Source organism: Lissotriton helveticus, chromosome 9, assembly GCF_964261635.1.
Source record: "Lissotriton helveticus chromosome 9, aLisHel1.1, whole genome shotgun sequence".
Lineage (NCBI taxonomy): Eukaryota > Metazoa > Chordata > Amphibia > Caudata > Salamandridae > Lissotriton > Lissotriton helveticus.
In genome coordinates this window covers 634596370-634609459 of record NC_136070.1, presented here as the reverse complement: position 1 = coordinate 634609459, position 13090 = coordinate 634596370, and the positions used below count along the sequence as shown (strand labels likewise).

At 43.2% G+C, this 13090-nt stretch overlaps 1 protein-coding gene across 1 annotated transcript; it reads right to left on the bottom strand.

The window, feature by feature from the left end:
* Window positions 1-305: 305 nt before the first annotated feature.
* On the bottom strand, window positions 306-11363 carry LOC144781720 (transmembrane protein 272-like). The gene is made up of 6 exons (XM_078660696.1): window positions 11309-11363; window positions 9767-9904; window positions 9360-9405; window positions 7762-7824; window positions 3278-3457; window positions 306-2165 (listed from the first exon to the last, which is right to left on the bottom strand). Exons 2-6 carry the CDS (start codon window positions 9797-9799, stop codon window positions 1945-1947), a joined length of 543 nt encoding a protein of 180 aa, XP_078516822.1. The 5' UTR covers window positions 9800-9904; window positions 11309-11363; the 3' UTR covers window positions 306-1944.
* Between the last annotated feature and the right edge of the window lie 1727 nt (window positions 11364-13090).

The window sequence follows — 13090 nt, the reverse complement described above, 5'->3', positions numbered from 1 at the left end:
TGCTTTAAATGGGGCGGTACTGTCGGGTACTGAGTACCGGGACTTTTTCATTTTGATTGGGAGAGTACTGGCACTTCTCGAGAGAAATGTGATACTTTTAATTGGAGAGAAAAAAGCAGGTTCTCTGTTACAGAGTGCCTGCACTTCTATTTTTTCATTTAAAGCACTGCATGGCAGATAAGAACTCTCACACTGCCAGTTCGGGGTCTCCTTGCGAAGATGGCGGATGCTGTGCAGTGTAAGTGCTGTGTAACAAAATATTGCATCAAGAGAATAAGCCAAAACAGATCCCAGAATACCACAAATCCAGTCAAAGTGATTTATTAAGGACATTTCAAAATGATTTTGACAATACTGAAGCATTACAAATCACTCATCAATATGGAAAACAGGTAAAGTAGTCACAGTGTTAACTCTAAAAAATAGAGAGAGACAAGGGAAAATAATAATAGTCGGTAATAATAATAATAATACTAGGATCCATAAGAAATAAATAAGAGTTGTCATCTCTCTATCTGTATATAATTACATAAAGATACCCGTCTCCAAATGTGTATAATCTACTCATGTTGTATAATCCTTAATTTATACATTAAACATTTGCATGTGCTCAAGGAAAGACAAAGACATTTGTTTCTTCATTTGAACCAAAGCATTCTCTACAGTTCGCCTGCAGCATCCATGTACTTTTATTTTCTGCCCATAAACTCTTTTGGGTTCTGGAAAGGTCAATTTTGTGTTTCTTTATTGTGAACTTTCGAATATGTCTGACTGCTGGATGCTAGTAAAACATTTTGTGATAGGCATTGTGTTCCACCGTGCCCTCGATAAAGTGCGCTGTGGTATAGCTTAAGCCTCGAAATCATAAAATCTGTATTTCAACTCCTAAATTTAGACATAACATAATAGATTTTGTTAATTTCGAACAAGAATCTCCCATATTTGGAATCAGAATGTTTGTAATTCAAGCATGTTAAACTTTTGAAAACAGATGTATTGGTCACATCAATCTTATCACCTTTTTGTAAAAACCATGATAAAATTAGTGATCTCAAGAGTTCTGCCACCATTTTGGTCATTCGGAAGACACCACATATTGCTCCAAATTATCCTGCTCAGTTTCCATCAATTTAGGACTCAGTTAAATTAGAAACAGGGGTTTCAGAGAGGGCACTGGACCACCAGGACTGGTGATCAAAGTGGTAAACATTGTCTCTTGCTAGCCAGCTGCCATTTATTTTTCACAGTTGTCTGAGCACAGAAAAGCAAATGTGGCCAATGGAATTGGAAATTGATGACCCTTCAGCCGTCATACCTTCAGGAATACTTCATTTACTTTTTCTGAAAGAGACAGTCTGGGCTTTCATCATCAGCGAACTAAGCGCCTGATTTGGAGTTTGTCGAATGGCTACTCCGTCACAAACGTGCCGGCTATCCCACCCAACTTTATACAGAAGGAAAGATTACGTTCTATTGTTGTGCACTATGTCTACATCTTAGTCTTCAAAAACATGCATGCGGCATGTGGTGGCTGAAATTTTCTTCATTAAATAAATAAATAAAATAACAACTGCGGCTGCTTCCTCCTAAGAATGGAGTTTGATCATTCTGTCGTCAGAGCCTTCGGTTTAAAATTGACATCTATGTGCGATGATTCGATGTGATTCTTGACTTCGTTTAGGTTCAGAACTGGATTGGTGTCTTTGGCCATCAGGAGAACTAGCATGGGCCACCTTTACTTACAAGTGGGCAGGTTACTAATCAACTCATTGCCTGGCATTTTGGTGGGAAGAACCTCTATTAAAAGAAATGGTCCACTCAGGGAGAATAAAGTCATGCCATGGGTATGCTTGCTTTGGCCAAATAGTTGTGTCTTTCTTCGGTCAATGGCTTTTTGGGCTTCTCTTTCCAGCTGTTGTGGAGGCTAGTCCATGTCCAGTCTCCTTAGTATTTAGTTAGGAAGGAGCAGCAGCAGCAGGAAGGGCAGCGGGAGCAAATGGAGCAAGAGGAACAAGAAGAACACATGGAGAAAAGTTTGATAATAACCATTGGGAGAGAGAGAGCCAGGATAATCCACTGGATGATGAGGATGGAGAATGTAAACAGGTACACGACTCTGTTGCAAGGAGCATAGTTGGGGTAAAGGGGGAAGGTCCAAACGCTACCTGCGGGAACAAAGGGGAGACAGGAAAAAAGATTAGGAGGATGGACACGAATTAATTTGTGCTTTGAGGTTGCCTCACCAGATTCTTCTCTATAGCATTTTAGGTTCACCCAATGCCCCTACATGCCATGCCTCCACTCAAAAGTAACCACAGAGGGAATGGTCAGGCAGTGCCAACCGTGAGAGAGAAGGCCGCAGAAGGCTTCATCTGCCGCATAGGTTACCAGCCTATGTATTATTTCTTCGATTTTACTCTGCAAGTGATGTAGGATGCAGAGTGCCAACCCTACATTGATACATGGTACAGTTGGATGGCATCATGCTTTACAGAGAGCACAGTTATGTCTTACCATGTGTTGATAAAATTCAACATCTTATGCATTTCAATTAACAGGAGATCCATCTCACCTCTGGGAATGGCGGAGAGGGCAAAATAGAGTAAGAAGTAAACCTTGTTGAACTAATAATAATGGGTTGAGGCTAAATGTATCCAAAAGATTTGACAAGTTGAGCTTCCTTACTCACAGTTCTAGAAGTGAGCACTGTCGGAAGCACCACAGCCAGAGTGGCAGACTTCATGAAAAGATGTGGTCACTGTCCTTAACAAGTTGGGAAACCCCACACCATTGGGTGATGGACACACTGTATATTTAATTATTTATTTTTGCAGTTTTTATAGAGCATGCACTTGGTCCAATGCCATCAAAACGCTTTACATGAGAACCGGACAGAGTAATTGTGAGCCCGATATTGCAGATGTTGAGATGAGGCTAAATTGCTTGTCTAGCCACTAGGCCACATATCCAGTCTAGAGCCATATTGGAGGTACATTTTTAATGTTCACATTCAATCATCCTATAAAAGAATTGGTAGAATTTCTGCCAAAGATTCCCCCACCTCGATCACCATGTGGTATCCATTTTGATGGTGAAACCTCAACCACTATGGTAGAATTTGCACCAGAAGCCTGACGAGAACCCTAATCTGCTACACAAGCGCATAGATATTACACAAGCAAAACTCTAAATCAGCCCCTTAACATTTGACCCAGTTTATAGAGAAGTTCAATGTTAACTTTCATTCCACTTGATCACACAAGATATAATTGTTTACCTGTGATCAGCCAAGCAAACCAAAAGAGGCTCAGCAGTGCCAGCAAACACATCACACATTTGTTGGGCCTGAATCCAGCAACCATGGACAGGATGGAGATAAGGATCACGGTGACTCCATTGACGATGAGATAGATGGGGATGTGGTATTGATTCGGACATTGGTTCAAATACACAGAACCTGTGAGTGGAGAAAAAAACACACTGATGTAGCATACTTGTAAGAGTCCTATGTTGATTATCAGCACAAACAGAAGTTAAGACCCTTATATGTATAATTGAGTCCGGCAATATAAATGAATCTACTATTCTAGCAAGATATAGAACTCTGGGCCAGATGTACGACCCACCAATATGAGACTCACAATTTGCCACTCGCAAATGGGGATGCACAACAGTGTCTCAGACACTGTTTGCAATTCCTAATGGGATAGCCAATTGTATGCCTCATTAATATTAATGAGGTAGGCGCATTTTGGGACCCCATTTGGAATGGCTAGCACTCACATGGATGGTAGCCTGCTGGGGTCAGCGAACCACCATGTCTGTGACTGCTTTTTTAATGAAGCAGTTTGTTTTCTTTAAATGCAGCCCGTTTTCCTTAAAGGAAAATGGGATACATTTAAAAAAAGAAAAATGAAACTTTTTAGTTTCATTTTTTTAAGGGCAGGCAGTGGTCCCTGCGAGTGTGTTGCGGCCGTAAATGCGGCCGCAAAACAAAAGTACATGGCATGGTGACTCGCTATTAGGAAGGGGCGCCCCTTCCTAATAGCAAGAGTTTCAAATGCTATTTTGCGAATCAGTGACTCGCAAAATAGCATTTGTACATGCCATTACCCTTTTTTGCGGTCGCAAACGGGAGGATCTCTTGTTTGCGGCCGTAAAAATGGTTCGTAAATGTATGCCTTTCTTAGGTATTCTTAGAAAATGCTTTTGCTGTCTGCACGATCACGTGCGATCACTGAAAATAATGAAAAATCAATATCGAAAAAAAAGCCTTTCGCTCTTCCCTACGTTGATCTTCTCTAAATGCATTTGACTGAGAAGCAGTTGTGTTATTCTTCTTAAAGAGTTCCACTGCAGTGTATAAACAGTGAAATGCCCAAGCACTGCAATGATGGTGCAATATTTAATGCTGTGGGAGTCTGAGCTGCAAGATAATACAACCCTTGAGCAGATGGGCTAGCAACCTACAGAGGCATTTTCTAGAAATACATAACAGTGTTCCTGGTACAAATGCTTCATATGGAAATGCTGCATTTAAATATAAAAACTTGTGCAAGATTTAAAGTGCTCTCTGCCTAGACGAGGAGAGGACGTTCAAGGCCAGAGTACCAACATTTCTCAGTGGAGGGAGTTCGACTGTAATTGTCAGAGTAAGAGGATTTCACGGCTGTGGATGCTACTCCTGCATGATCCGCTGCCCTTTCGTTGGTTTTGAGCTATACAAATATAGCTGTCGGGGGCGTGTCTTTCAGTGGTAAAGCAGCTACTTGTTAACTCAGAATATGTTCATTGGACTTTTACAAGCGGTACAGAACAGATCAGAAACATGACAATAGGAGCTAGATCTCAGTGTCAGTACATAATCAATCAGTGGCCTACAATTGCAGTGGAGTAGCATAGGTGACAGCAGCAGTCTCTCCCCAGGGCGCATAGAACAGTCGGTTAGCGGTGGAAGAGGCCAGGTGGGGGACGAGATTTGGCCCAAGGGGGATTCTGAGATAGTTGATAATCAACAGTCTACAAAACTAAAGGGAAGAGGCTCCATGTATGCTGGAAATAGGGTGATTATATATGAGCCGGGTCGATAAAGTATGCCAGGTCCCCTTGGGAGATCAGTCCTTCAGAGTCTGTGGGGGAGTGTCATCTAGGGTCAGGCTAATCCTACCGAACAGTAAATTAACAAGGGATCCGGGGGGCCAGCGGGGACCCTCCAAGTAGGTAAAAGAAAAGGTGCAATGGGGATAACCTAAAATTTGGGTGGGGATGAAGGAAGTTCTCTAGGGTGCTGCGTAAGCGGGGGCTTGCAAGGAAACCTGCGGGAGGAAGGGGGGGGGGGGGTTCACCAGTAGGGAGGAAGCACTGTTTAAATAGGAATGGCGCGGGTCCTATCCTCTCCGTCCATCAAGCAATATCAAGGGGGTCGCCTTGTTATCGGGGTGGGGGTTCATCAGTCATATAGATGGAGGGCCCGGAGCTACTCTTCTAAAAAGGGTACTTGCATTTTAATCTTTCCATACCAAGTACTTGGTATTTGCTGACTCCAAAAGCCAAAGTCTGACATGCCCCCCCAATCAATCATCATAGAAGGGACACTTTTTTTACACAGAGCTCAAGTGCACTAAATTGCCTCTATGTGTTTGTCAGGGTTACTCTAAAGTATAGTTTTGGCTTCTGTGAAATGTCTAAAACTATCCGCACACCCTGGCACTGTTAAAGCCCTCATCAGGAGTGAAATGTTGACTTCTAAATGTGCTTTATCTCCTGTTACAAAATATACAGGAACTGTGAGTTTTATGGCCAACATATAACTTTACACAGGTAAATTCAGGCAGATCAGATCTGCCAAGATGTACTGGAGGACAAATACAACAAATACGTGTTTGTTAGCTGACTTATGTTTGTAACAAACACTGACCCAACTGCACTAATAATAACTGATAATAGCAATACATCTACAAACTACACCGTTTTTAACATTTATCTTTACCCATAAGTCTTTCCATATTTAATTCTGGTATTTAGAGTGAGGGGTATACTATGGGGTGTAAATAATGGTCTTCAATATAGCATAATTGAATGTTTTCAATGCTCGGGATTGTCTTGGTAGAAATTCCTGAATAGTGCAGAAGCTGAGACATGAGCTCAAAGATAGAACCGAATAAAATGAAGATGGCCTGGTGCTAACGCATACACACACCTCCATGCATACATGTACATTTTTCATGAATGGGTTTTCATGTATTATCACATTAAAGCCAGCTCTATTGGCTTTGCCAATGCTTGCTGGAAGATGCCAACAGGTTAAACTGTCTGCCCCCTTTTATGTTTTTTTTTTCCATTCAACTGCATTCTGGGATTTTTAGTTCTAGTGTTTATTATCAAACTACCTAGGATGTAGACCCATAGCATGTACCACAAATACATGGCACACGCAAGCCTGTGCCCGCTGACCTGGAGCACTGGGCTCTCCCTAGCTTGGCTTGGGCTGTCTTTCTAGAACCAGAAGTCTAAGCCTCTGTATCACTGGCTTCTTGTTCTCTTCACCTCTTTCTGGTGCTGGCTTTTGCAGTTATCAGTGGTTGGTTACATTAGTCTCTCTATGTAGTGCCTCTACTATATAAAGGCCAGACCCACTGGTTTTGTCAACGTTTCTGTTTATGTAGGACTCATTAATGTCCCCACTGAAGCCCAGAGGGAATATTTGTTGTGATTGTGGGGAGTAGGGTGTCACTTCAAGGAAAGGGAGGCGTCCCAGAGCATCCTGAAGCGACCCATAGGAGTCATACTCCACGACTCTATACACGATGCGTCACCTGCAGTATATAATTATCGTGATTACTGTGGAATTGCGACACAGATATGTGGGACACTGCCGAGGCTCTGGAATGAACAAGATGTCCTGCTTGCCAATTGGCGACTGTCAACACTAACACTCTCTTAATCATCATCCAGTGATGTCCCAAAATCTACTCGTCATATTTTCTTGGAATCTCGATCCGGCAGTTCAGTTTAACATAAACATCACCCAAATTATGCAAAATAGGCACGCTATCGTGAGGGAGGATTCTCCGCCACGCGCCATTCGTATTGAGGGCAAAAAAACAAACCTCGACGCGCCAGCGCGGTATGTAGAACGCGCGAGGGAACTCCCAGTCATTCCGAGGCCCAGGGGAGTGGGGCAGCGTGACGCAGCAAGAGCTCACGAGCATTGACCCGAGACAGCCAGCTCCACAGCCATTCCAAAGAGAATATCTCTGTTGCACGCGCGATTTTACCTTGGGCGATGTAGGCCTAAAACCCTTAGCGCAACCTGTTTTTTCAGCCTACTGTCCCAGTGCATTTTGGTACCTGTAGTGCTGCTTTTGAGACTGGGGACACAGGACTACGGGCACAGAGGAACTCTGGCAAATAAGGTTTTGAGAGAGGTGATCCCGTGTGTCACCCATGTGTCCTAGAGGGGCTGCTTTAGGAGTCTTTTGAGTTGCCTGACTGTGGCAGGAGGTCTGTATAAAGCCAGTGTCCAAATCTAAAACAAAATGCGTAGGTCAAAGAGCATGAACCCACTATATTACAAAGTTTGCCCATTTGCTACACAATTAGAAGACAAAAATACATTTCCTTAACTTCATAAATAAAACGAATGTTCACTTCCTTAGTATATCCCAAAACTTAAGGTCATCAGAGAGGGTAGGACGGTAAAGACTGCGACCTATATTAAGAATAAACCAAAGGCAAGGGTGCGCATTTGTCTTTTCTTACCTATGACGATTTCAGCAATGGCCAGCGCTATCCAGACCAGTGAAATGAGGCCCATCAAAATTTCTGAAACATAAAAATACATTTTCAGCAAGGTTACAAAGGCAGAATGAGCCCCCCCTTAGCAGACCACCCTTTTAGCATCTAGCTCCAGCTTTGGCAGTGTGTTCCAAGTACTCGTGTTGATCAATGCATGCCATTTTGAGGATGGTTACATGGTGGCGATACCTTTGTGTAGAGGCTAGGTGAGTAGTTGCTTATTGTACACACAGTGCAGATCTGTCAGTACCCGAAGCAGCTTCTCCAGCTCTGGCAGGGGTCTCACACTGGAGGTTCGCGGCCCTATTAGCTGGACTGTTCCAGCCCCCTCTTTGCTGTAGGTTGCCTTTTGCTTGGTGACTTTCCCTGGGTATCTCTCCACAGAGCTATACGTAGTGCTCACCAGATGTATTGGCTTTACCAATGCCTTTTATTAGATAGGACCAGCTTGGTCTGTGGCCGCAGATGGCCTGACCTGCCAATGGCCTTGCGCACCAGATGGTGGCCCAAAGGACCCTCCATTCAACTGCGTCCTATGATTTCTTCCTCATGTCTTGATGAACTCGAGCAACCTACGGGCACAGTTGCTGAAACCTTAAATGTTCCCATTAGCAACTTCAACGACCTGGTACCAAGTGGGTGAGACTATTGCCAAATAGACAACCCCAGGACAGTCTAGGAGTGAAGCTTCTGATCTTCTAATGAACCCTTAGGGGACCACTGACTAGTTTCAACAGCACTGGCCATCTCTGCTGGCAGCTTACACAAAGAAAGGGCTCTCATGTAGTCACTGTACCCCACCAGTAGTTATTCTTGTTGTGTTAACTCTTTGCATTATGGTACTTGTAGTTTTGCTCTTCTATTGTAAATGAAAAATTAAATAGTACAATCATGCGAAGCAAAAGCAGGTGGTACTCAAAACTCACACTCCCAGGAAGCCAGGGATGTGGCAAACATGGCGATTGAGCATTCTTCCCATCCGTAGTTGGGATGGGAAAACTGCATAAGTCCATGCACATCTAACGAAATTCTGCAAAATTAGACTTTATAAGCCAAATGTGGTTTGATAATTTCTTGCTTGACTTCTTTAAGGGACTGGGCACCTCTCATTAAAAAAATGTATTGTGGGATTCCAGTAGGAGACTGGTTCGAACAGAAAATGTGTCTCAGCAAGAGGTTTTCTGAGCAAACTAGTGTCGCCTGGGAAAATTGGACAATGGGAAATTTCATTATGCTTTGAGAATTTGCATATCACACATTTGAGGAAATTTCCCAAGCGTACTTTGAAAATGTCACCCAGCCTAGTGGAAACCCATTGACTGAGGTCAAAATTTTAAGCGAGGAAAAAAATGAGCTCCCAATTCGTCCCCTGGTGGGCATCACTGCTACGCAAACCTTTAACACGGTGCAAATATCAATGCGCCCCGAGAAGTCTACCGGGCTGTTGTAGAATTTGATCCCAGAAGACAACACAGGATTGATAATCTCTGGTGCTGTCTTCTCTGTCCTTCTGATCTAGCATCAAGCAAAACACTGTCAAATGAACATAAGGAAATACTTACTCGCACATTTTGATGCGCAGCACAATAGCTGGTTGACCGATGGTTCCTAAAGGAAACAGACAGGGATTCAGCATAGATGTGGTAGATTGTGGCTGCAGTTTGATATTTATATGATCCCTCTACCCAAGAACTCCACATTCTGACATTTCTAGGCAGTACTATGTCTGTGATTTTAAGTACTTAAAATATATAAAACATTTGAAGATCATTGGTGTACTTCTTTGACAAGTCACTAAATTTGTAAAAATTGAATAAGCATAGAGAGCGACATGCTCGAAAGTACAGCTTTACCCTTTTTTCCTTTTACATGGCCAAACACGCAATCAAATTTCCTGCTATTGTCCAGTATTTTCTTTCAAATGTTAGCCCTTTTTTTTTTTTTAGAAAGAAAATAATCTGGTACATACCTGGCACTCTTGCTGCGCTCTGTCTTGAGTCATGGTTCCCTTCTTTTGCTCTCACTAATTTAATTTGGGGTGTTCGATGCAGCTCAGGAGAGACTTCTTTTTCAACAGAGTGCCTGGTCGTTTTCAAGAAGTTGATCTCTGTAAAAATTCCAAACATATTGGTATGTCAAACTTGCAGACGTTCTGAGTTCTCAGACTTAAAACGTGAAGAAGATCTAATTGGGATATTTTTGTAGTGGTGGGATAGTTCATCTGAGAACACAGTGCGCTCAGGAAATATCAATCATGAGGTTTCCACTGTCATGAGACTAGTTCCCATAAGCAGTGGGGCTCCACAGAGAACACCAATGACTGAATAGCATAGTGACTAAATTATTTGAGCAATCTTGGTACCCAAGAAGTTGTCCCTTCTTTGAGATCTTCATTTTCCTTTTGTTTTGTTTTTCCAGGCCACCGTCTTTTCCTTTAACCCCTACCTCCCCTCTTTCCCTCATCTGCTCAATGGCACTTTTTTCTTTAGGTTGCCCTACACTTTTCCCTTCCATCCATCCCTTTAATTCTTCCCCTTCTCTTCATGAAGCTGGCTCGATGATGTATACGCTGACATTTTGACATTAAGTCCCACTACCCATAGCTGCCAAGCTTCCCGGGTCCAAAACAGGTTTAAAAGAAATGGGCTCGTTAAGATCAGGCAAGAGCACAAATTAGAGAAGCTACAATTGCAGATTTTATCTAAAAATACCAATTAGTATAAAAAACTTGATTATTTCGGAAGATGCTGTGCAATTTTTTCCCCTAACTAGAAACCACAGCCTGGTACGTCTCAAGTCAAATAAGACATTTAAACACAAGGCAGTATAGTGTCTGACCCCTAAAGATTGCATTGTCAATAAACACAGGGCTCCAAACACAAAATACTGACTTCGGATTGCATAGCGCAAAAAATACAACAGACTTGCATCCCTTGATCAGGCAATTATGTATCCTAGGGTCTTTAATTTGCAGTGATTGTAAGTCCATTTCCACCCCACTAGTGATAAGATGATCTCTTGGGATGGTCTAAAGTGTGTCTTAAGGCCACCAATCACTGTATGTTTCAGTTATACTGACCACATATTATCTAGCCCTCTACACCATTGACGGTTTTAAGGGTCAGTTACCAAAGACATATCAGAACAGACCTGTCACTGGCCCTCCTAAAGTAGCAATTTAAAGTGTGTGAATCCCTTTATAACAAACATCTTCCTAAATACAAAAACATACAGAAATACTTTTTTACTGCTGTTCAAAATCTTAGTGATCAATTTTTGCATAGGTTTTGAAATCCCAAAGTAAAGCTATATTTGTCATTGCCCTTCTGCCAGTGAATACCCAGAGCTTAAGGGCATCATCCAATTGAAGTAAATTTTCTGCCAGTGGTGAAAGATAGATTGGTCTCCCTCCAGCAAAGGAATAGTCAATCCCAGGCAAGTTTCCAAAATGATTCTCAACCACAGATAAAGACAGCCTCGCCAAAGAAGATTGGGATCCACAAGCACATACCTGTCCACGGTCAGCCCGATGTTTCGAGGAGACGCCGGCTCTTGGTAAATTGTTAGTTGCTGTCCTTAGAAAGCGTTTATATAGCACAGCTTCCAGCTCTGGGAACAATGGTTGGAAAGCACACGCCCACACAAGGAAGAATATCAAGCTCCAATTACCTGCTCCCAGAGCATGTGAGCCAATTGTTTACAGGTGACGAAGGTAACACTCATGTGTTGAGTATGAGCCGACAGTAGGCCAAATTCCAAGGTTAATTTGAGTAAGCAAAGAATTTTGCAGGCCTGAGCGGATCTGAGGTCTTGTAGCTACTTCTGAAAACAATGCACGGGACGTGCACGGGGATCCCTCTTGGAGTTGGCGAACAAGTTCAGCAGCTTACGGATATGAATTCCTGCTATTTCCACCAGAAAATGTATATTCATTCAACATTCCAGCTAGATGCGACAAAATAATTAGGCCACTATCTTCCCAAAAATAAAATGAATGTGCAAGAACCATGGATATTGATTTCTAATCCCTTTTGAAAATCACCAGACTAGACCTAAACCAGAAAATTCGACCAGCAATGGAATAATCAGACAAACTTAATCTAATAAATGACAGCTAATGGAGGACATGTGGATGTTCCCCACAGTCCCCAATCTAAAGGTTGTGCTACTGTCTGAGAATCTGTACATTCAAGCCAAATACAGGCATACAATTTCAATCAGTATAAATATTAAAAATATTGAAATAGATGGCATGGTCATTTCGAACATCTGTAGACACAACAGCTCGTTTGCTCAACGCAGAGGAATATCTGATGTAAACAGCCCTAATGCATGTCAGAATGTCATAACCCGAAATATTGTGTCCTAAATATAATGTACAAAAATATAGTCCCACTGTGATTAAGAATTTCGCACATTGACTTCAATGAAGCAACATTTTGTGAATATTTAGGACATTAAGGACAGATAATCTGGTTTGACACGGCCCTGAGAGAGTCCTAAAGTATTTATTCAGTGTGGCCCACCCTTCTTCTTCGAAGAGATGCAGTAGGTCCTGAAAAGTTTCTTTTCTGCTGTGGGCCACGTCTCCACTGCTCATGAACTCTTTTTGAAGTGAGAGGAAGTATCTTCCTATACCCGCTCGATGTCCCGAAAGGTTCTGAAAAATAATTTATAAGGGGGTAGGGTGTGGACACCCTTACCCAATTGCTCTTGTGGGGGGACACAGGGTGACAGCCCCCATGGCCAAAATATAAATACACTAGCAGCCCGTCCCGACCTTGTCCGGGAGCAATCAGGCTTCAGGGCCCCGACATTGTCCGTGGGTCCCCCTGAGTAGCAGCCCGTCCCGACCTTGGCTATAGGGCCCCCGCCCGCCCCGACATTGTCCGTGGGTCACCCGGAGCCTTACCTCATCCGCCGCACCTCCCCGCGCTCCTGAGTTCACCGGTCCGCCGCTCCTCACCGCTCCTCCCCCTCCTCCCCGCCTGTTCGCCGCTCCTCCCAGCCTGTCCGCCGCTCCTCACCGCTCCTCCCCACCTGTCCGCCGCTCCTCCCCGTGCTCATGTCCGCCGCTCCTCCTCGCGATCCTGGACGTCGCTCCTCCCCGCGCTCCTGATGTCAGCACGCACGTCGCGGCCGGCGCTACTTCCATGGGACTACTTTTTTTTTCTCGTACATTTTTTAAATAACTTATATTTTTTTAATTTATATAGCCTATGTCCATCTGCACACCCTGGCAATTACAACGATGTATCGGGTGTGTGGATTGGCGCTGTGGTTCCCGAGTTTA